Source organism: Molossus molossus, unplaced genomic scaffold (genome assembly GCF_014108415.1).
Source record: "Molossus molossus isolate mMolMol1 unplaced genomic scaffold, mMolMol1.p scaffold_m16_p_20, whole genome shotgun sequence".
NCBI classification, from domain to species: Eukaryota; Metazoa; Chordata; class Mammalia; order Chiroptera; family Molossidae; genus Molossus; species Molossus molossus.
Genome location: NW_023425356.1, coordinates 9141164 through 9166917, shown reverse-complemented (window position 1 = coordinate 9166917; position 25754 = coordinate 9141164). Strand labels below are relative to the sequence as shown.

General features: G+C 37.9%; 1 protein-coding gene across 6 annotated transcripts in view; it reads right to left on the bottom strand.

Annotated features, from left to right (window-relative positions):
* STXBP3 (syntaxin binding protein 3) overlaps positions 1–25754 on the bottom strand; it is a 70464-nt gene that overhangs the window by 31117 nt on the left and 13593 nt on the right. For all 6 annotated transcript variants that reach the window (XM_036272582.1, XM_036272588.1, XM_036272584.1 and 3 more), the window contains 7 exons: positions 22899–22977; positions 21449–21549; positions 19051–19205; positions 16790–16880; positions 13660–13784; positions 9373–9468; positions 9187–9244 (listed from right to left, as the gene is read on the bottom strand). In XM_036272582.1, coding sequence (XP_036128475.1) covers positions 9187–9244; positions 9373–9468; positions 13660–13784; positions 16790–16880; positions 19051–19205; positions 21449–21549; positions 22899–22977 — 705 coding nt within the window. The remainder of the gene's footprint in view (positions 1–9186; positions 9245–9372; positions 9469–13659; positions 13785–16789; positions 16881–19050; positions 19206–21448; positions 21550–22898; positions 22978–25754) is intronic.

The window sequence follows — 25754 nt, the reverse complement described above, 5'->3', positions numbered from 1 at the left end:
CATCAGATAAGAAATTCATTTCCAAAATATACAGAGTACTCATACAACTCAAAAAAGGAAGACAAAGAACCCTGGGCAGAGGACCTACAAAGACACCTCTCCAAATAGGTCATACAAATGGCCAAGAGACAGGAAAAAATGCCCAATGTCACTAATCATCAGAGAAAAGCAAATTAAAATTGACTATCAGGTATCACCTCACACCTGCCAGAATGGCTGCCATCAACAAATCATCAAACAAGTGCTGGCAAGGGTGTAGAGAAAAGGGCACCCTAGTACAATGCTGGTGGTAATGCAGACTGGTGCAGCTACTATGGAAAACGATATGGTGTTTCTTCAGAAAAATTAAAAATTAAATGTCCATTTGATCCAGTGATCCCACTTCTAGGAATATATCCTGAGAAGCCTGAAACACCAATCAGAAAGAATATATGTACCCCTATGGTCATAGCAACACTATATACAATTGCTAAGATCTGGAAACAGCCGAAGTGTCCATCATGAGTGGATAAAAAAGCTGTGGTATGTACCACAATGGAATACTATGCAGCTGTAAGAAAGAAAGATCTCTATCCTTTAAGACGATATGGAAGGACCTGGAATGTATTATGCCAAGCAAAATAGGCCAATCAGAGAAAGACAAATACCACATGATCTCATGTATTTGTGAAATATAATTAACAAAATAAGGTGGTGAACAAAATAGACCAAGAAACATAGAAAGGAGTACAGTTCAGACTGACAAACCTCACAGAAGGGGGTCAGGGGGTAGGAATGAGATAAACCAAAGAACTTATATGCATATATGCATAATTAGTGGACATAGACGACAATGCCGGGGGGGGGGGGGGGGAGTCGAAGGAGGGTGTCCAGCAAAGAAAAAGGAGAAACATTTGTTAACAAAATACATTAATTAAAAAAGAAAAACAGCCCTAGCTGGTTTTGCTCAGTGGCTAGAGCGTTGGCCCGCGAACGAGAGAGTCCTGGGTTCGGTTCCTGCTAAGGGCACGTACCTCAGTTGTAGTTTGTCCCTGGCCCCTGTTGGGGTCATGTAGGTGGCAACCAGTCGATGTGTCTCTCTCAAGTCGATGTTTCTCTCTCTCTCTTCTTCTCTCTCTCCCTCCTGCTCTATTTGAAGATAAATGCAAAAAAAAAATGTCCTCAGGTGAAGATTAAAAAACGAAAAATAAATAAAATAAAATCAGACAAAGTGGACTTTAAGGGAAGACATAACTGCAAATGATTTAAAAATGACATTTTATGATGAGAAAAAATTCAACAGAAATATATCTTTAATTTATTACTGTAATTAACTTGGCCTCATCAGTTGATAAAGCTTTAAAAGTTAACAGTATTACGAGGAAAATGAGACCAATTCACAGTCATAATCAGAGATTTTAATATACCAATCTCAGCAACTGATAGAAAAAGCAAATAAAAAACTCAATAAAGAAACAGAAGGAGAAGATGATGGTGGGCAGGACTGGAGGGAGGGTGAGTGTGTGAGAGGGTGAGCATGCGTGTGAAAGTGTGTGAGTGGACAACCAAACCGAAGCACTGTAGAGCCACGGAGCAGAAAGTTTCTGTGCTGTGGACGGGAGCAGCCGGCTACCGCGGTAAGCGGCCCTTCATGGTGCTTCTAGCTGCACCGCAAGGAGGTCCTACCATTTTGGAAGATCCCGGGTCTTCCCTGGGAGGAAGCAGTGACAGCGGCTAGGGCCCAGCAACCTGAGCCCACCAGTGCACCTGGCACCATTGGACCAGTGGACACTCTTCGTCAACACAGACCGGTGCACAGTAGTGGAGCTCCCCAAGGTGCTGGTCGTGAAAGGCACAGACAGCCTGGAGCCCACTACCATCCCTCATAGTAGCAGCCCGATCAGAGTTGAGATATACCCCTAGCAACAGAGGCTGAAGAGCAGACATCCATCCCCAGGCAACAGAAGCACAGACCAGCAGCTGAGACCCATTCCCAAAAACTACAGCAAAAGCAGAGCAGGAGTTGAGCCGCACTGGGCAGCAGCACGCCCCAGCTGCCAACAGCGGGACCTGGGGCTCCACAGAGGCCTGTGCAGTCCAGTAGCCCACAAGAGCAGTGGGAAGCTGGAGCCTGAGAGAGACTGGTGCGACCCAGCTGCCCAGCTGCAGGACCTGCAGGGTGTGGGGGCACCAGAGAGGCCTGTGCGACCCAGCAGGGACTGTGAAATCTAGTTACCCATGGGACCAGCGGGATGCTGAATCACCAGAGAGGCCTGTGCGACCCAGCAGGGACTACACGAGCTAGTTACCCATGGGGCCTATGGGTACTGAAGCACCAGAGAGGCCTGTGCGACCCAGCAGCCCATAGCATAGGCATAGAGCCGGGTACCCAAAGGGACTGTGTGATTCAGTTACCTGTGGGACCTGCAGGGTGTGGGGGCACCAGAAAGGTCTGTGCAACCCAGCAGCGCACAAGATAGGCGTAGAGGATGTGAAAATAGAGGCGGAGTGAATACAAGCTATGCAGATGATCTCCTAGGACCAAACAGGAATTACAACTAAAATAAAGACAAATCCTCAGAAAAAAGCAACAGAAAAGCAGCAGGACAGGACTATATGACCAGGGACACTGGTAGGATCTGCAGAGGCACGAGAGGGTGGCTGGCTGGGAGCCCACGGACAGCAGTAGTCTTAGCTGTGAGCAGCACCCTTGGGGAATAAAGACCAAGCCCGCTCCACAGCGCAGAGAGCCAGGACAGAGCACTAAAATAACCATAGCCACTCACCTGGGGACTACGGCAGAGGGAGGGCAGACTGGGCTGGAACTCTGGGGACCTCTGGGATTTGGAGAACACTCAGAGTTTTTGCTGAGTTGCAGCCACAAAGGACGGTGAAGAGTGTGCTCCTTCCCCAAGCTGTGGGGAAAAGCAGCAGCCCCCTCCCCGCTCCTCTCGGATATTCAGCCTTTCCGAGATGAGGCAAAGAAATGCAAACTGAGGCTCATTAATAATCAGTATCTATCCCACCCTCTGGAAATCCTTTTATGCAGAACACCAGGGCTACATTCCAAGGCACAGAGTAAGTGAGACGAGTAGCCACCAGGAAAAAGCTAGAAGATAACTGAACCTTTCCTGGGCTTGTAAATCTACCCAGGAAAGTAAGACTTGACAGTGGTGTTTGATGTGGGTCCACCCAGGCTCATCCAAACCCAGTAGAGGGAGCCACAAATAGCAGAACACCAACACCCACGAGGAAAATTTGGCAGGCTCCAAAACCCACTGAGATAGCTAAAATGGTTAAACAAAGAAACAAATCCCAAATGAAACAACAAGAGAACTCTATCGAAGATGAGATACATGAAATGCTGCTAAGCTAATTATCAGAGGTAGAGTTCAGAGCCATGATCTTGAGGAAGCTCAACAGCATGAGTAAGGACATCAGCACCATGAGTAAAGATATAGAAACATTGAAAACCAACCAAGTGGAAATGAAGAATGACATAGCAGAAATTAAGAACACATTGGAAGTACTAACCAGCAGAGTAGAGAAAGCTGAGGACCAGATCAGTGAATTAGAAGACAGGGTAGAAAAAAAAAATCAACCAATCAGAAAACCAAAAGGAAAAAACAATTAAAAAATAGGAAGACAGCTTAAGAGAACTGTGGGACAACTGGAAACGTAGTAACATTCACATCATAGGAGTCCCCAAAGAGGAAGAAAATGGGCAAGGGTTAGAAAATATATTTGAAGACATAGTGACAGAAAAATTTCCTAACGTGGTAAAGGAAGAAGGCATTCAAGATCAAGAAGCACAGAGAGCCCCAAGTAAGAAGAACCCAAACAGGCTCACACCAAGACACATGGTAATTAAAATGCCAAATATTAAAGACAAAGAGAATCCTAAAGGCAGCAAGAGATAAGCAACAGGTTACCTACAAAGGAAACCCCATAAGGCTTGCAGCTGACTTCTCAACAGAAACACTACAGGCCAGGAGGGAGTGGCATGAAATAATCAAGGTCATGAAAAACAACGATCTGAATCCAAGACTACTCTATCCAGCAAGGCTATCATTCAAAATAGAAGGTCAAATAAAGAGCTTTCCAGACAAAAAAAAAAGGCTAAGGGAATATATTAACACCAAACCAGCACTGCAAGATATGCTAAAATGGACTGCTGTAATTAGCAGAAGAAATAGAAAGAAAAATAGAACCACACTAAACAAAAATGGCAATAAATAAGTATATATCAATAATCACCTTAAATGTAAATGGACTGAATGCTCCATAAAAAGACACAGAGTAGCTGCTTGGATAAGAAAGCATGACTCATCTATCTATATGTTGTTTACAAGAGACTCACCTCACAACAAAAGACTCACATAGGTTGAAAGTAAAGGGATGGAAAAAAATCTTCCAAGCAAATGGAAAGAAAAAAAAAGCTGGAGTAGGAATACTCATATCTGATCAAACAGATTTCAAAAGGGAGGCCATAACTAGAGACAAAGAAGGCCACTACATAATATTGAAAGGATCTACCCAACAGAAAGATGTAACCTTGATAAACATATATGCACCAAAATGTAATAAAAATCTTCTGGAGGACTTCAAAGGAGAAATCAATAGCAATATAATCATAGCAGGGGACTTCAACACTCCGCTGACATCACTGGATAGATCGTCTAGACAAAAAATTAGCAAGGAAACAGAGACTGTAAATGAAGCACTAGACCAAATGGATTTAATAGATATCTACAGAGAATTACACCCCAAAGCTACCAAATACACATTCTTCTCAAGTACACATGGGACATTCTCAAAGATAGACCACATGTTAGGACAAAAATTACATCTATACAAGTTGAAGAAGATTGAAATCATATCAAGCATCTTCTCAGATCACAATAGCAACAAGAAATCAATTGCAAGAAGAACATGCAAAGACATTTGAACAAATGGAGGCTAAATAGCATGTTATTAAACAATAAATGAGTTAACAAGGACATCAAGGAAGAAATTAAAAACTACCTGGAAACCAATGAAAATGAACACACACAGCACACAATCTATGGGATGCAGCAAAAGCAGTTCTGAGAGGGAAGTTCATAGCAATACAGGCCTACCTTAAGAACCAAGAACAATTTCTAATAGACTATCTAACCCCACAACTTAAAGAACTAGAAAGCAAACAAAAGAAAACTCCAGAGCAAGTAGAAGGAAGGAAACAGTAAAGATAATAGCAGAATAAATGAATAGAGACAAAAAAAACAATTTAAAGGATCAGTGTAAGAAGGAGCTGGTTTTTTGAAAAGATAATCAAGATTGATGGACCCTTAGCCAGACTCACCAAGAAACAAAGAGAGAGAACCCAAATACACAACATCAGAAATAAAAGAGAAGTAACAACTAACACCACAGAAATACAAAAGATCATTAACAACTACTATGAACAATTATATGGCAACAAATTCAACAATCGAAGCGAAATGGACAAATTTCTAGAAACACATAGTCTCCCAAAACTGGACCAGGAAGAGATAGAAAACTTGAACAGACCAATAACTAAGGAAATTGAAGAGGTAATCAAGACTCTCCCAGCAAACAAAAGCCCAGGCCCAGATGGCTTTACAGGGAAGTTTTACAGAACATTCAAAGAAGAACTAACACCCATTCTCCTCAAACGATTTCAAAAAATTCAAGAAGAAGAAAGACTTCCAAACTCATTTTATGAGGCCAGCATAATTCTAATTCTAAAACCAGAAAAAGATACTACAAAGAAAGAAAACTACAGGCCAATATCCCTCATGAACATAGATGCCAAAATCCTGAACAAAATACTAGCCAGTCAGATCCAGCAATACATCAAAAAAATTATTCACCATGACCAAGTGGGATTCATCCCAGGGATGCAAGCCTGGTACAATATTCGCAAATCAATAAATGCGATACACCACATAAATAAAATAAAGAATAAAAACCAAATAATCATATCTATAGATGATGAAAAAGCATTCAACAAAATCCTGCATCCATTTCTAATAAAAACACTCAGCAATGTGGGAATAGAGTGATCATATCTCAACATAATAAAGGCCATATATGAAAGACCTACAGCCAATATCATACTCAATGGGAAGAAACTAAAAGCATTTTCCTTAAGAACAGGAACAAGGTAGGGATGCCCACTTTCGCCACTCTTATTTAACATAGTACCGAAAGTCTCAGCCACAGCAATCAGACATGAAGAAAAAATAAAAGGGATCCAAATTCGAAAGAGGAAGTGAAACTGTCATTATTTGCAGATGACATGATATTATACATAGAAAACACTAAAGACTCCATCAAAAACCTACTAGACTTAATAAATGAATTTGGAAAAGTAGCAGGATACAAAATTAATGTCAAGAAATCAATGACAAGCTTATACACCAAAGATGAACTCACAGAAAGAGAAACTGAAAAAAATCCCATTTATCATCGTGGCAAAAAAATTAAGATACCTAGGAATAAACTTAACCAAAGAAGTAAAGGACCTATTTGCAGAAAACCACAGGACATTGAAAAAAGAAATAGAGGAAGATATAAAAAAGTGGAAGCACATACCTTGTTCATGGATTGGAAGAATTAACATCATTAAAATGTCCATATTACCCAAAGCAATCTATAGATTCAATGAAATCTTCATCAAAACACCAACAACATATTTCACAGAACTAGAACAAATACTTCAAAAGTTCATATGGAACCAAAAAAGATCCTGAATAGCCACAGTAATCTTGAAAAAGAAGGACAACATAGGTGGGATCACAACACCAGATATCAGGTTGACTGTAATCAAAACAGCCTGGTACTGGCACAAGAACAGGAATATAGACCAGCGGAACCGAACAGAGAGCCCAGAATTGGACACAAGACATTATGCTCAATTAATATTTGACAAAGGAGGCAAGAGCATATAATGGAGTAAAGATAGCCTCTTTAATAAATGGTGTTGAGAAAACTGGACAGCTACATGCAAAAAAACGAAACTAGACCATCAACTTACACCATACAGAAAAATAAACTCAAAATGGATAAAAGACTTAAATGTGACCTGTGAATCCATAAAAATCCTAGAAGAAAATGTAGGCAACAAAATTTCAGACATCATACGGAGCAGAATTTTCACTGATACATCACCTAAGGCAACAGAAACAAAGGAGAAAATGAACACATGGGACTACATCAAACTGAAAAGCTTCTGCACAGCAAAAGAAACAACCATCAAAATGGAAAGGCAACTTACTGTATGAGACAGCATCATTGCCAATGATACATCAGATAAGGGGTTACTTTACAAAATATATAGAGTGCTCATACAACCTAACAAAAGGAAGACAAAGAACCCAATTAAAAAATGGGCAGAGGAGCTGAATAGACACCTCTCCAAACAGGACATACAAATGGCCAAGAGACATATGAAGAAATGCTCAACATCACTAATCATCAGAGAGATGCAAATTAAAACAACAATGAGGTATCACCTCACACCTGTCAGAATGGCCGCCATCAACAAATCATCAAACAAGTGTTGGCAAGGGTGTGGAGAAAAGAAGACTCTAGGACACTGCTGGTGGGAATGCAGAATGGTGCAGCCACTATGGAAAACAATATAGTGTTACCTCAAAAAATTAAAAATTGAATTGCCATTTGACTCAGAGGTCCCACTTCTCGGTATATACCCTAAAAAGCCTGAAATACCAATCAGAAAATATATGTACCCCCATGTTCATAGCAGCACTCTTTCCAATGGCTAAGATCTGGAAACAGCCCCAGTATCCATCAGTAGATGAATGGATATAAAAGCTGTGGTACATATACACAATGGAGTACTATGCAGCTGTAAGAAAGAGAGATCTCTTATCCTTTGAGATGACATGGAGGGACCTGGAAAGTATTATCCTGAGCAAAACTAGCCAAGCAGAAAAAGACAAATACCACATGATCTCACTTATTTGTGGAATATAATGATCATAACAGTCTGAGGAATAGGGTAGACCCAGAGACGTGGAAGTAGGGTACAGACTGACAACCCTCAGAAGAGGGGGTGGTGGGGGAGGGAAGAGATAAACCACAGAACTTATATGCATGTACGCATAACCAATGGACATGGACAACAAAGCCAGGGATGGGGTGGGGAGGATGGGGAGGAGGGTGTCAATGGGGTAAAAAGGAGAAACATCTGTAACAACAACAACAAAAATAGATGCTGAGAAAGCATTTGATGAATGCAATACCTATTCCTGATTTTTCAAACCTGTTAGGAACTTAAGAATAGAAGGAAACTTTCCTCCTCCTTTTTTTTTCTTGTTAATCCTTACTCAAAGATACTTTTTCATTGATTTTTAGAGTGGAAGAGAGAAAGAGAGAGAGAGAGAGAGACAGAGATATTGATGTGAGAGAGACACATCTATTGGTTGCCTCCCATATAACCCCAACTGGGGCCAGGGATCGAATCTGCAACCCAGGTATGTGTCCTGACTGGGAATTGAACCTGAGACCCTTTGGTCCACAGGCTGAGCCAAACCAGACAGGGCTAGAAGGGAACTTCTTTAATCTGAAAAAGATGTATCCAAATAACCTAAAACTAGCATTATACTCAATGATAAAATAGTATCAAACACGTTTCCCCTAAGGTTAGGAATGAAACAATAATATCCTCTATAACCTGTTCTAGTCTACGTTATAGAGCTAGGAGGTATTAACTACTAACAAAGCTAGTTTAAAATAAAGGTTGAAAAGGCTAAATTTTCTTTATTTACAGATTATGTCACTGTAAACCTTCTGGAAAGATGAAAATGTTGTGCATCTTGATTTAAGTTGTGACTCCGCGTTTATTCAGCATACACTTAAGATCTGTGCACTTGCCCTGGCCAGTTTGGCTCAGTGGTTAGAGTGTCGGCCCGCAGTCCAGAAAGACCCGGGTTTGGTTTTCACTAAGGGCACGTACCTCGGCTGCACTTTGTCCCCGCCCTGGTTGGGGTCGTGTAGGTGGCAACCAGTCAATGTGTCTCTCTCACATCGATGTTTCTTTCTCTCTCTTTTCCTCTCTCTCCTTCTCGTTCTATGCAAAAAAAAATGTCCTCGGGTGAGGATATAAAAAAAAATTCTAAACAAACTTTAAAATTCACCTTCATCATTGTTTTGAAAGTTAAATAAGAAGACTCTTACCTTTCCTTCTGTTGCTTTTTTTGTTGACGAAATTTCCTTCATAAGCTTGGGAATTTCCCTGTCAAATTGAGAGAATTTTTTCATTTTCTAAGGTGTAATTCTTTACAGAGATATTTTAAGATTACAAAATGTACTTTCATGTAGGGTCCAAAAATATGGAATAAAAATTAAAATAGTTTCACATACTCTAATACTACCGCAATATGCCGATGTCGAATTCTGACCCAGAGGTCATCATCTTCTTCAAGGACTGCCTCCTTTTCTTTCCCATCTGTTTTATATCTACCAGTAGACAGAAGTATAACATTTTTAGATTATTTTCCCCAAAAAAAGTGGAAGAAACATTTTTACAAACAATAATTTTAAGATATAGCTCAAGAACTAAAGAGTACATGTCCACTATTTTGGGGGGATGATGAATAAACACCTACTCAAAACTAAGGTGTATTGTAACCCTTACATTAAAAATCAAAGTGCTATGCTTACCAAGACATTTTTACTTCCAAATGTTTGATTTAGCTATCATTATTATAAAGTTTTAGGTTAGCAAAATAGTATTTTATAAAACAAAAATTCAACGTTCTACAATCAACTTTAAGAACAAGACTGAGTATACTAATAATTTGTGTGCTATTTGATTAAACATGATTTTGATATTCTAATAATCATCAGCTCAACTATCAAATATCCATTAAGTGACGAACAGAAATGTCACCCATAATGTAGCCTATTAAAGACTGACAGTGTTTCAGAGCTGGCACAAAATTCACAAACATGTATCATTTGTTTCTATATCCTTCTTCCCTAACCCTATAACAACATCTCCTTTTAAGAATGGGAAAGGACCTGAAATCTATATAATTTTATTAACCAATGTTACTCCAATAAATTCAATTTTTAAAAAAAGAATGGGAAAGAAAATGAGAGAAAAACTAATGGAGCCATAACAAATTGTGATTGCTTTAACAAATTCTACTGAAGTGAGCAGCAAAGCAAGTTAAGGGGTTCATGACATTACTTAAAATGGGCTTCCTGACTGCTTCCCCAAATCCTCTCCCTTCTCTTTTCATGCAGACAGACTCCTTCCATTTAGGGAGTTAGGGAGATTCAATAATCTTGGGGACTGTCAATTTCCTGAACAAAGATTAGGAACAGCACTGAGTTTTCCCAGCTCTGGGCAATAAACAATAAATGTCGATTTCTGTTGCATGAATCCAATCACTTCCATAGCCCAAAATATTACAGGTCCCACCTATAAAACCATCTATCTATGTGGTCTTAATTACAGACGCCCAAAGGTAGAATGAGGGTGCTTAATTACAAGGCTGTACCTAATGATCAAAGCCCTTTGGTAATTTAAAATGCCATTTTGTACTTACAGAGTATCTTTAACCTCTGATTTACAAACAAAAATCAAGGTAGCAAGCCCAACGATACTAAAAGATGACAATTCCATTTTAAGAGTACATTCAAAGACGTCACCAAGATGAAAAACAGATTCTAGGAACTTAGCATTTCCTGCTTTGTATTTATTTCCATTAAAAATTCTAACAGAGCACAAACCATAGGAAGATCATGCCTCCATCTAGTCTTATTCCTGGACTTCTTTGATTCATTAAAAAAAGGAATTTTGTGTATTTTTAAAAAATAAATCTCTCGCCCTGGCCGGTTTGGCTCAGCGGTTGGAGCGTCGGCCTGCGGCACAGAGAGACCCGGGTTCGGTTCCCGCTAAGGGCATGTACCTCGGTTGCAGTTAGTCCCCAGCCCTGGTTGGTCGTGCGGGTGGCAGCCACTCAATGTGTCCCTTCACATCGATGTTTCTCTCTCTCTCTCTTCCTCTCTCTCCCTCCCACTCTATCTGAACAAACAAAAAATAAAAAAATAAATAAATAAATAAATCTCTCTCTTACTCTTAAAAAACTAAACCTTGCTTTGCTTGCTAGCAAACATGGGAAGATAAGTCTTTTAAATACTCAGAAATGTCTAAAATATATGTCTATAGTCTGAAACCAAATTCTTTAGTATCTATCAGTTTAATCCTTTTGTGAATATCTTGAGCAATGCAGGTTTAGAGACCTAAAGGATAGAGAGGTAGTAATAATCCCTTTAAAAATATACATATTTTTATTGATTTTATTTTATTTTTTTTAGAGAGAGAGGAAGGGAGAGAGAAATAAAAATACCAATGTGAGAAAGAAACATTGATTGGCTGTCTCCTGCACACTCCCTACTGGGGATTGAGCCTGCAACCAGGGCATGCGACCTGACTGGAATGGACCAGGGAGCTCTAGTCCATGGGACCCTGATCAATCACTAAGCCATACCGGCCAGGTTAATCCCTATTTTTTTTTTATTTCAGCAAAATTAAAATTTTATTTCTTTTTTAAAATTTATCTTTACTGTTTAAAGTATAATAATAATCTTTTTTGAAAATTCTGAATAAACTGCTTAAGGCTATTTTTATTTTTACTATTATTTTTTTTATCCTCACCTGAGGACATTTTTCAATATTTTGTTCAGATAGAGTGGGAGAGAGAGAGAGAGAGAGAGAAAAACATCGATGTGAAAGGGACACATCAAGTGGTTGCCACCGACATGACCCAACCAGGGCCGGGGACAAACTGCAGCCAAGGTACATGCCCTTAGCAGGAACTGAACCCGGGTCTCTCCGGACCACAGGTGGACACTCTAATCACTGAGCCAAACCAGCCAGGGCTATTTGACATTACTTTTAAAGTAAATATGCTTATATCAGAGTTAAGTCAATAATAGGTACCAAACTGGTAAAACTTTGTCTATCTCAACAGCCATCCTATTTAATCTTCTAATCTTTTAAAATACATTACATTATTAACATGTTACTTTAAAGAGAGTAACTATATTAGATACCAACAGCCAGCCTGAGTTAGAAAACAAACACTTGGTGGTTGGTTCACCAAGAACCTGCAAGGAGCCTTAGCAGTTTCATAGGAAGCTTGTAGACAAGGCCTCAACTTACTGTGCCACTGCTCCATGCTGAAAGTAGAAACTAAAGCAAAATCATATTTACAAAAGCTGTACCCTAAAACCAACTGATAAAAGTAAACGCTATGTGCCCAGCCAGTGTGGTTCAGTGGACCGAGTATCGTCCCATTGACTGAGAGGTCCCAGTTTGATTCCTGGTCAGGGGACAAGCCCAAATGGTGGGCTCGATCACCAGTGGAGGGCATGCAGGAGGCAGCCAATCAATGTTTCTCTCTCACATCGATGTTTCTATCTCCCTTCCTCTCTGTCTAAAAAAAAAATCAATAAAAATATATTTTTTTAAAGTAAAAAAAAAAAAAATATATATATATATATAAAACATTGATAAGAGACACATACAGATACTTTTGGGTGTATGTTTCAGAATAATTACAGCCTAACCAGTTTGAATATGGTTTTCACTTCAATAAATATAGTAGTAAGTCTGGTATTTACTCTTAAAATTAAGTGAAAAGTCCAGATTCCACCTGTTTAAATGTAGTTTTGTTATAGACATAGTTAAGGAAGCAAATACACCAAAAAAGCTTCAAAGCAGTCAAATTACCCATTAACTTACACGGTCAAGATATTTTTAATAGACTATGATTATAGGAGAAAGAAGGATAAAGCCTCTGAATAAAAAAGGTTACATCCCTGGCCTAGCCAGTGTAGCTCACTGGTTGAGCATCAACCCATGCACCAGGAGGTCACAATTCCAGTTGAGGGCACATACCCAAGTTGTGGGCTAGATCCCCAGTGGGGGGCATGCAAGAGGCGGCCAATCAATGTTCTCTCTCATCAATGTTTCTGTCTCTCTCTCTCTCCCTCTCCCTAAAAGAATCAATAAAAAAAGAAAAAATTAAAAAAAAAAAGGTTACAGCCCTGGCTAGTTTGGCTCAGTAGTTAGAGCATCAGCCCTCGGACCAAAGGGTCTCAAGTTCAATTCCAGGTCAAGGGCACGTACCTGGGTTGCAGGTTCGATCCCCAGCCCTAGTCGGGGTTGTGCAGGAGGCAACCAATTGATGTGTCTCTCTCACGTTGTTTCTCTCTCTCTCCCTCCCTCCCTTCCACTCTACCTAAAAATCAGTGGAGCCCAGCAGATGTGGCTCAGTGGATTGAGCAGCATCCCATGGACTGAGAGGTCCAGTTCGATGCACAGTATTTCAAGGACCCTGGTTGTAAGTTGCGGGCTCGATCCTCAGTAAGGGGCATGCAGAAGGCAGCCAATTGATGTGTCTCTCTCACATCAATGTTTCTCTCTCTCTCTCCCTTCCTCTCATTCTAAAATATCAATAAAAACATATTTAAAAATCAGTGGAAAAATATCCTCAGGTAAGGATTAACAAAATTAAAAAATAATTTAAAAAGGTTACAAGACTTTAGATTTCTGGTGCCTACAACAATCATTAATTGCTTATATCTTAATCCTGTTTGTATATGCCCTTTACATGCCCTTCAAGTTATACTTGCTTGTATGTATCATTCTCAATTGGCAGCAGATCATATGCCATTGCTTGAAACGTCAGTTCATGCAGGACAGTGGACACAGGATCAAAGCCACGATCGATTATTATGAGTTGGGAATGAGTTTTACCCTGGAATAACAAGATAAAATTATCTTAAGAAACTTCCATTTCTTTGTGTAGATACATTTTTACTATCTTAGAAAACAAAAGCAGACTTTTCCTAAGTCCTATTCCATTGTATTAAAACAGGAAAAGCTGAGTGGCACAATAGGGGGGAATAAACCCAAACTACAAAACCAAAAGTTTTCATAATTAGGTTGAGGATATGCTCAATAATATTGTGAAAATTCCTTTTAAAAAAGTAACATTTGGCTTGCATTAAATCTATTTTCTTAGGAATTCAGCTCCATAAACACTGATATAATGTATGAAATGTAGCTATTACTTGAGCTCTTTGTGTTACAGATTGCTGAGCAGAAAATACATATATAGTTATTTCTTATAGCAACTCTATGAGACAGGTAGTCTTATCTCCATTTGACAATGAGGGGATTAAGGCTTAAAACTTGCCCAAATCACATAGCTAGTAAATGGCAGAATGGAGATTCAAATCCAGGTCAGATTCACTCCACAGCCTGTGCTCTTAACCATCACACTATTTAAAAAGACTGATACAAGCTAAGATAATAAATCTTAATGAAAGTGAATTATTTTCACTAATTCACAAAAAACATTAATCATTAAACAGTGAATAACAGTGGTCGGAAAAATAATTGTTAACATCAACATCTTTCTTTTTAAAAAAATATGTTTTATTGATTTTTAGACAGAGAGGAAGGGAGAGGGGGAGAGACATCTATGAGAGAGAAACATTGATCAGCTGTGAACTCTCAACCTGGGTATGTGCCCTGACCATGAATCAAACTGGTGACCTCTCGGAGCACAGGATGACACTCAGTCCACTGAACCACACCAGCTAGGAAATATCACTATCTTTCATACTTCATTTTAAAAAGTAATAAATTATTTGGATTATTCAAAGCAGGAAGATAGACTTATAACTCATTAGATAAATATTTACTATTTATTTACATACAGCAGAGGTAAATTACATAGGATAGATCTTTTAAAAATATGTTTAATTAACTATTCACTCATTTAAATAAACCTTACATTGGATAGATCTGGGTTTGAGTCCAGTTTTGACCACTTTATGACTTTGGGTAAATTGCTTAACTTGTTAATATCTCAGAATTCTCAATTGTAAAACAAAATATAGTAAGAAACTCTGCTTATAAGATCATTGTAAAGTCCTGGCCAGTTTGGCTCAGCAGTTAGAGCATTGGCCCTCGGACCAAAGAGTCGCAGGTTCAATTCCTGGTCAAGGGCACATACCTCAGTTGCAGGTTCGATCCCCAGTGTCAATGTATTTCTCTCATGTCGATGTTTCTCTTTCTCCCCCCTCCCTCCCTCCCACTAGATCTAAAAGTCAATGGAAAAATATCCTCAGGTAAGAATTAACGACAAAAAAAAAAAAAAAAATCATTGTCAAGATTAAATATAGTACCATGAAACAATTAGCACAGTCTGGCACTGCATGAGCCTTCAATACATGTTAAGTTCTGAGTTTTCAGAAACAGAAACAGGAAAATCAACTGCTATATCAGGACTTGGGGTTACGACAGGATGGGGAGGAAGCCTCACTTGACCTGAAGAGTCAGGAAAAGCTTCAAAAGGGAGGTTACACTTTATCAAATCCTTGAATAAAGGAAAGAAAGGTATCAAGCATTTGAAAGAATATACAGTTTTCCAGGCAGGAGGAATGGAAAAGATGAGTTTTACTTATGTATTTTTGTGGATTGCCTTTTTTCACTGAAATCATGAAGGATTGAAGGATACTTATTAATATACTAATTATACACCTCTTCCCTCATTCAATAAACATGTATTGACTACTTACTATATTATGTATACTGAGCCATTGTCTTCAAATCTACAAACCACAACAGTTTTCACTAGATCTCCAAAGCAAAAACTTTTACATTTCTAAACTAACATTATATCTAAGCTTTAAACCCTCCATTCCCACACAGTACTTGCAAAACCTAAGGTGTTTGAACATGAATTTTGCCTTTTTCTCTATGCCTCTGCCCCAAACATCCTGTTATCTAAGCAATAAAGTCCCTCTTCCATCATGTTATACTCATTCTTCAAGCTCAAGGGCCTCTTCCTCCAGGATGCCTTCCAGGACTCCAGTTAGAATAAGAATGAACCCCAGCCTATGTTCCCATTACATTCTATGTATTCTTTTCTCATTCCACTTATCACATAGCATTGTAATTGGTGGTTTCCTTGCCCATCTCCTCAACAATCTCAGTTCTTTCTTTCATTCCTTAGTTACTATAATATGGCTTCCCAGCCCTCTGGCACCACCTCTGTAAGGCTCTTCATTCTCCAACCCATGCCTAAATGCTGGTATTCCCGGGTTCCAACCCTAGTCTTTGACTACTTTATACTATTTTCATAAGATACTAACAACTGCATTTATTAAACTACTGTATGTGCCAAACACATGTTAACTGACCTAATCTTCATACCAAGCAAGCAAGCAAGCAAGCAAGCAAGGTATATGTTATATCATCCATTTCAGAGAAGAAAATACAACTCAGAGTAAATAATTTGTTCAAGGTCACAGAGCTAGTAATAACAGGAATAACTGTATTTATTAAATGTTTACTCAGTGGCAAGCATTATTCTATGAACTTTACATATATTAACTCATTTAATCCTCTCACTACTTTATAAACTAGGTATTCTCTCATTACTCCCATTCTATAGTTAAGAAAACTTAGGCACAGAGAAGTTACCTAATTTGCCCAAACTGACATATCTATGAATTAAATGGCAGAGCCAAAATTTGGACACAGTACTTACAAAACCTGTATCTTCCCCACTAAACCCCACTGTCTATTAAGGTTTCCACTACCATTTATACTAATGATTCTCAAACCAATATTGGGGACTTATGTTAATGATTCCAAAATCAACACTGAAAAATAAACAATAGCTTCTTTGGTTTATAAAGAAATAAGTCAGACTGTATGCATAATCACTGTGTGCCTTTTATACATTACCTTTATTAGGCTCTTTTCATCTGTCTTATAGTAGTTTTCAAGTTTTTTTTCAACAAGTTGAGCAAGCTTACTGGCATTATCTAGAGGTTTACTAGAAATGGAAAAAATTGTCAATCACTTATCTTTCTTTTAAGACACTTTACAATATCATAAAGTTGAATTCTAAAATTAGATCATGCAATTTATTAATTTAAAAAATTTTATGAAATGGAAAAGTTCAAACAGTAAAATATCAAATATAATGTTATACCAATTTGGATTTTATAAATGTAAACTTTACTGTATGTACTTCAGATTTTTTTAATATAAAGAAAATATTATCAATAAAATTGCATTTCCCTTTACTCCTCTTCCAATTCCTTGTCTTCTCCCCTACCATTAACCCCCTACACCCCCAAGGAAACCACTATCATGAATTCAATGTGTATTCTTCCTGCCATTACTGTTTTATATATATATATATTTTATTAATTTGTTTTTGTTACAGATGTTTCTCATTTTTCCCCCACTAATACCCTCCTCCCCTTCCCCCCCACCCCATCCCCAGCTTTGTTGTCTATGTTCATTGGTCATGCATATATGCATGTAAGTTCTGTGGTTTATCTCTTCTCCCCTCAAACCCCCCTCTTCTGAGGCTTTTCAGTCTGTACCCCACCTCTATGTCTCTGGGTTAATTTTGTTCAGCAGTTTGTTTAGTTCATTATATTCCACAAATGAGATCATGTGATATTTGTCTTTCTCTGCTTGGCTTGTTTCACTTAGCATAATATTTTCCAGGTCCTTCCATGCCATCTTAAAGGATAAGAGATCTTTCTTTCTTACAGCTGCATAGTATTCCATTGTGAACATGTACCACAGCTTTTTTATCCACTCATCTACTGATAGACACTTGGGCTGTTTCCAGAGCCTAGCAATTGTAAATAGTGCTGCTATGAACATAGGGGTACATATACTCTTTCTGATTGGAATTTCAGGCTTCTTAGGATATATTCCTAGAAGTGGGATCACTGGGTCAAATGGCAGATCAATTTTTAAATATTTGAGGTAACACCATAGTGTTTTCCACAGTGGCTGCACCAGTCTGCATTCCCACCAGCAGGTGTACGTGAGTCCACTTTTCTCCACACCCTTGCCAACACTTGTTTGATGATTTGTTGATGGCGTCCATTCTGACAGGTCTGAAGTGATAACTCATAGTTGTTTTATATATATATATATATATATTTTTTTTTTTAACAATGTATGTTTTTACTGTTATATATATGTTTGAGATGTACACTGGCATATATATCAAATTTATTCATTTTAGTTCTATATACTTCTATCAAATAATTTTACTGGATGCTATGTATTCACTCCCCTAAAGGTGGATATTTAAGTCATTCTCAATTCTATCCTATTGCAAACAACAATGAAACAAACATCTTTGTACATATATTGCATGTACATGTTTCTCCAGATATATTACATCTAAAAGTATAATTGCTGAGCCCTGGTCAGTGTGGCTTAGTTTGTTGGAACTTCGTCCTATACACCAAAATGCGGTGAGTTTGACTCCTGGTCAGAGTACATACCCAGGTTGTGGGTTTGATCCTTCATAGGGGTGTGTATGATCCTCAGTCAGGGTGTGTGTGGGAGGCAACCGATTGATGTCTCTCTTTTTCTCCCTTCCTCTTTCTAGAATCAGTGAAAAATATATCCTCATGAAAGGATTAAAAATAAAAATAAAAGATAAAAAAATAAATGTAATGCCTGGCCAATGTGGCTCAGTGGCTGAATGTCAACCCATGCACAAAGAGGTCACTGGTTCGATTCCCGGTCAGGGCACATGCACAGGGTGTGGGCCAAATCCCCAGTGGGGGACATGCAAGAGGTGGCCAATCGATGTTCTCTCTCATCGATGTTTCTATTTCTCTCTCCCTCTCCCTTTCTCTCTTTCTAAAATTAATAAAGAAAATAAATAAATAAATAAATGTAAGACTGTAGCCCCTATATGACAACAGAGACATTTCCTCTAAGCATTCCTTAAACTCATGGAAAAACATGCCTGTAAGTTATACCAAATTTAAGCTCTGAAATTCAGTAACAGAGGCTATTAGTTACTCTGAAATTTAAACCTCACACTTTAAATCTTTAAGTACAGCATAATTTTACAAGGAAAATTCTGCAAACCAATCCACCTAAACACAAGACATTACTTACCTCTACATTGGAGAGCAAACAGAAAACATAACATAAACAGACAGTATTGAGTGCTTTACCTTTTAAACCTTACTCCGGGATTTTCATCAAGGCTAGCACATAAGGTAACTATCTGCTCAGCCATTGCTTCCATTACGGCATCTTTTCCATTTGCATTACTGGGGTCTGGACTGTAACAGTAATAGAATGCATCTGGTACATCAAGAGTATATACCTGAGGCCAAAAAAGTTACACTGTCAATGTGGAAACTTGATTTTAAAAAATGTATCAAGAAAAATGCAGCTATTATTTGGGCCATTAAAAAAAATACTTGCACTAACCATGCTGTTTTCTGAAACAACTGTGTCTTTACCTTAAGCAAATCTCATTTTCTCTGTCATCTGGATTTCACCCTTTCTTTTCTCACTGTCCTTTTCTGCTTAGCCTACCTCTCTCCTCCAGTTCTTGTTTCATATACAGATAGCATTGTTTGCTTTTCACTACCTGTGCAACAGATGAAGGAATCTGAGGTAGTCAAACTAAAATAAAAATCTAATACCTGGCCCTGGCCGGTTTTGCTCAGTGGTTAGAGCGTCGACCTGCGGTCCTGAGAGACTCGGGTTCAGTTCCCGCTAAGGGCGCGTGCCTCGGTTGCGGTTTGTCCCCGGCCCTGGTTGGTCGTGCGGTGGCAGCCACTAGATGTGTCCCTTTCACATCGATGTTTCTCTCTCTCTATCTCTTCCTCTCTCTCCCTCCCACTCTATCTGTACAAAAAATGGAAAAATGTCCTCGGGTGAGGATAAAAAAAAAAAAAATCTAATACCTGGCACAAAGAAATAGAACAAAGCCAAAATTGGTCTATATATTATTCTAGAGAATAACATAAATAAAAAATTTCCATAGTTGATATATATCTTCTTTTTTTGTTGTTGTTAATCCTCACCTGAGGATATTTTTCCATTGATTTTTAGATAGAGTGGAAAGGGGAGAGGGAAAGAGAGAGAGACATCAATGTGCGAGAGACACATTGATTGCTGACCTCCTGCATGACCCCAATCGTGGCTGGGGATCAAACCCAAAACCCTGTCACAGGACTTTGACTAGGAATTGAAACCTGAGACCCTGTGGTCCGAGGGCTGACGCTCTAACCGCTGAGACAAACTGGCCAGGGATATATCTTCAATTATTTAGCTTATACTTTTCGTGTCCTTAAAATAGAGATATACTTCCTAAAAAACCACAACATTGTGCCATAGTATTGGTCTTATCGTATATACAGTGACCTCACAGACATATTTACTCAACTAACAAAAGCATTTACTTATGTGCAAAGAGTAAGATTAGTGATTTACTATTATCATGTTATTTGAAGAATACGAAAGAAGTAGCTAACTGGGGTTGCGAGTTCCCCACTAAACTAATTTTTATTTTATTTTTTAAAACCAATGTGATCCCTCTGAGCCTAAGAAAACAGACTGCATGTAAAAGCAGGTATGGCCCTGGCTGATTTGGTTCAGCGGTTAGAGCACTGGCCCGCAGACCGGAGAGTCCCGGATTCGGTTCCTGCTAAGGGCACGTACCTTGGTTGCAGTTAGTCCCCAGCCCAACCCCAGCTGGGGTCGTGTGAGTGGCAACTACTTGATGTGTCTCTCTCACATCGATGTTTCTCCCTCTAGCTTCCTCCTTCTCTCCCTCCCACTCTATCTGAAGATAAATGCAAAAAAAAAAAAAAAAAAAAAAGTGTCCCCGGGTGAGGATTAAAAATAAAATAAAAGTAAGTATGTAATAAACATTATAGGTTAACTGATGAATTAGGAATTAACTTCCATTTTCTTTCACACACAGTCAGTCATTTCTCTGAACAGAACTGATCACAACTAGGTACAGCCTGAAGATGGACTGAGATTCAGCTGCAGCTAATCCACTTGTGTCTGTGCTGCTCAAAGCCATCTAACGAAGAATGTGTTCAAAATCATTTGATCTCTTGATCTGTGCTATAAACCTTGGCAAACACAGGACTTAGTGGCAGATATGAAATTTAAGCTCCACTTTCATTATTAATATTATATACTAATAAAGTGCTCATGTTCTTCCCTTCATTATGGGAAATGTTTATTTTCAATATGTTTTTATTGATTTTTTTAGAGAGAGAGAGAGAGGAAGGGAGAGAGACAGAAACATCGATGTGAGAGAGAAACATCAATTGGCTGCCTCCTGCATGCCCCCACTGGGGATCAAGCCCAAAACCTAGGCATGTGCCCTGACCAGGAATTGAATAGAGACAGACCTCTCAGTCCAAGGGCCGACACTCAATCCACTGAGCCACACCAGCTGGGCAATTATGAGAAATGTTTATTTGTGGATTGTTCAAAATTCACCAAATACATAAGTGAACTATACCTTATTAACAAATAAGTTCATAAAACAAAATTTTAAAATCTATTATGAACTAAAATTTAAAATAAAATAGAAAGTACCTGAGATTCAAGTGGAATGAAGGAAATATTTATTTCTTTACATCTTCTTATTGACTTGGAACAAGAAGCCTTAATTTTGTTAAAGAGACTATCAGGACAAACTGAGAAGAAAAAAGAAAATCAAAGCATATAACTCCATCTAAATTTTTACTGTTTTGAATAAATCATTCTAACATCTAAGAATATTTTTTTTTTATATAAATTACTGACTTTCACAACGCAATTTACTATGAGGACAGAGATAATAGGTACATATTGTTCTTCACTTTACAGAGCAGATATACTCTAGTCAAGACAACTATACCAGAAATTCCATTTTCCCCATTCATATTCACCATAACCTAAGATATATTTCCTTAGAAAGCTGCTAACACAACAAACTAAAACTGTCAGGATGGAAAATCAGGTCCCAACTCATGACTTAACAAAATTTTGTAGGACTTTCAGAACTTTTTAGGAATTTGCACTTCTTCTCTAGGTTGGTCACTAAGTGCAATCATACCACACAAACTGTTAATTCTTTCTTTAATTATAGGAACTTCTCTGGTGTCAGGAAATTCAAAGACTCTAAACTAGTACGTTCTGGACCTTAGAGCTCTTTTTCTTTTTTCCCTTCCCCCTTTTAACCTACCTGTTTATAGTTCCATTAAATCTAGGTTAGAATATCAGCCATTGGTTCCCAGTGTCTTTTAACATGAAGTTCTTTAGCCTCAAGATTCCTTATGTTAAAAGAGGCTTCACATTCATTAAATTTTATTAACTCCATAGACATGAATTTCTGTATAATAAGGTTTTGTCATTTGGGTAACCTTAATATACAGAAATTCATGGTATATTTTTAAAAATGCAAACTACTATTTGGTATGACATAAATAATAATTAACAAAAAAAAAATAATATACTACTTATGATGATGAATCTCTCATAGCAGAGACCAAGACCTAACTTAGATCAATGACATTTTACTTTGCAGTGTAATTATGTAATATATAACATAAAACAGAACTATTATGTGTCTATGAACTTCTCTATGATTCTTTCATTTAGGTGCTTTCTTTCTGAACATATGGCATAGAAACAGAAATGTGATCAATTTTCTCCCTTAATATTTACCAAACAGATGGCAGTTTATTCAGTGCCCTCCCAAAGGGTCTTATTTATCATCCCCAACTGAAACTTCGATTTAAAAAAGAATTCTTCCTGTTATCAGCACAGAATTTGAGGGATAGCCCTCTCCACCAACCCCCTACTTTTGTATCCCAGCAAAAGTGATCATCTTTTGATACTAGTTTGGGATGATCTCCTTTAATTTCTATGAATGAATTAGGATATATATGATCTTATATTTTTGATTCTTTGTAACCTAATTAGAATAAATAAAAAGTCACTAGTATTGGCATGTTATAAGGCTTTTAAACGAGGAAACAATGACTTTTACAAAGCTACTTACAGTCAGTGAAGTATACATATGCTGCTTTATATTTGTTCTCCGATTTACTTGGGAAATCACGTAAAAAACAGTCTACAGACTTAAAAAAAGGTTAGATGTTAATATATATGTTATTACATACAAATTTAAGTATGCTATCTTTTGAAATAACTGAGATTATTTTATTTCAATGTTAAAATAAAACCTTAGTTGTCTAAAAGTTTAATTTATAAACTTATTTTGCAAGATGCTATGTTGTCTAGCCAGTTACACAACAGCTAGAAACATAGTAAGTAGTAAGGTGATATGTATGAACTGAGTGCTGTTTGGTGAGTAGGGAATCTAGGAATGGTCAAGTGGCTGGGAAGCTGCAGCAACATAGAAGACCACTGGAAGACAATGGATCAAGGGACTGGCAGTCAACAAATATATTTCAAGTATTATCTACATAGATACTGAAACCTCTGAGACTATGACTGGAAAAGTGTTGAAGAAAGTGATAGTGAGCTAGGAGCTAAAATTGTCAAGGGAGTAAAATGAAAACCCAGAGGTTGGTAGATGATTGTAAGGAGGAGGAATAGCAGGTAATATAGCTGTTGGAATATGACTCAAAACTGCTAGTTTTAAAAATAAAGTGTCCTGAAAGCAAAAAATAACAAAGATTTAATTCTCTCTCATTCATCTGTCCCTTTTTCTCCTTCTGGAACTCCTAGAACCATAGTCTGTTAGATCTCATGGATCTATCCCGCAAGTCTCTTTCCCCTCATGATTTCTGGGACTTTGGTTGTTTTTTTGCTTTGAGATACTCCATTCTGATGTCCTAGGCTACTATTCAAATTTCAACAGTGATTATCCTCTTCTTCAAGTAACTGTTTAACTGAGAAGTCACACTTTTAAGCTTCAGAAAGTTTTTTATGTGTTAACTAGAATCTCATTATCTGTACTATTTCTCTGTTCAGATGGTCATTCTTCTCTCTAAGCAGCTATATTTTGCTAGATGTGCATTTTCTTTATTCTTACTGAACTTCCTCTCTCTAGTAGCTTGACCCACTTAGATGCATGGTTGCTCTTGTCAACTCACTGGAGGCTTATGTTTAATTACTAGAGTCTCTTAAACAGAGGGCACTTCCATCAAAGGAGGAAGGCAAAGAGGTTCTCCTCCTGAGGGCTATAGATATAAAAGCACTACGAGGGTTTTTCTGAGACACCCAATTGACCTTTCCCCTAGGATTCACAGATTTCTTAGGACCACACTCTTCCCCAAATCTGCTCATTTTATGATCCTTGCCCAGGAACTAGCTGATTTGGTCTCCTGGTGCTTGCCCAGCCCCTGAGAAAAGAAGTCTCACACCAGGTTTCCCCACCAGTGCACAAGAAGCCCAAGGTCTCACCTATACCAGAGACCTGTAGAACCCAACAAGTAACTGATTAAGGATAGAAAGAGAAAGGACAGAAAAAAAAACTGGAGTTGATTGTAGTAGAAATAGGGAGTCACATTCAGGTACCATTTTCTCTGAATCCTTTGCTCCTTTATTGAATATACAATTTTGTAACCTGCTTTGGCATGTAATATTAAAAATGTTAACTTTTACCTATATTACTTAAATTTCCTAGAAACCTCATTTTCAATGGCCACACAGCCTTTCATATCATTATTTATTAATGCTAGGAATTTAATTGGATTTATTTATTGTTAGAAATTTAATATGACCATTTATTTGATTACTTCTTTATAATAAACTTAAAGATATAGATCATTTTAAGGTTCTTGATAAACAGCAAATTATATCCCCAAAAGGCTATATCTATACTCTCACTAGCAGTTTATAGTAGTTTCTGCTCCATTACCCACTGATAGCTACAATGTGAGATTTATATATATATGTTTTAAAAAAATCCCTCTGTCAATTTAGTAGGTGAAAGATGGTGCTTTTAGCTTGCATTTTTCCTAATCATGAATTTTATCTTATAAACTGATATCAGGAATAAGATATAAAATGTTGTTAAAACTCACCAGCAACCAATATGTAGAAACTAAATAGTGAATATATGTTTTTTTTCCTATTGTCAGAGTTAAAAGAAAGAAAACTGGAATTGCCAAATTATCATTCTAGGTGGGAATTAGCCAAAGGATGTGTTGGAAAATGCATTCTCAAATATTGTACAGAATAAAGGAATTTGATACTTTATTTCACTCTAAAAATATAGCTTTAAGTATGAGTTAAAACATGGCTGAATTGTGTGTGTGTGTGTGTGTGTGTGTATATATATATACACATACACACACATACATATACATATATATGTGTATGTATGTATATATAAGTGTGTGTATGTATATGTGTGTGTGTATATTTATATATTTTGTTGTTGTTAATCCTCACCCAAGGATATTTTTCCACTAAGTTTTTCGATAGAGTGGGAGGAAGCGAGAGAGAGAGAAACTGCAATGATAGAGACATAGCAATTTGTTGCCTCCTGCACAACCAGACCTGGGCTGGGGATGGAACCGGCCATCCAGGCACATGCCACAGAACCCAAGACCCTTAAGTCTAAGGATCGACGCTCCAACTGCTAAGCCCAACCAGGCAGGGCTATATATATATTTAATTTATTGATTTTAGAGATAGGAGGAAAGGGGGAGAAAGACAGAAAGAGAGAGAGAGAGAGAGAGAGAGAGAGAGAGAGAGAGAGAGAGAGAGAGAGAGAGAAAAGATTTAATGGATTAAATTCTGTTTGTTTTTTGTTTTTTTGCAGGAGGCAACCAGTCGATGTGTCCCTCTCATGCTGATGTTTCTCTCTCTTTCTCTCGCTCTCTCCCCCTCCCTCCCAACTCTATCTGAAGATAAACAGAAAAATATCCTTGGGTGAGAATTA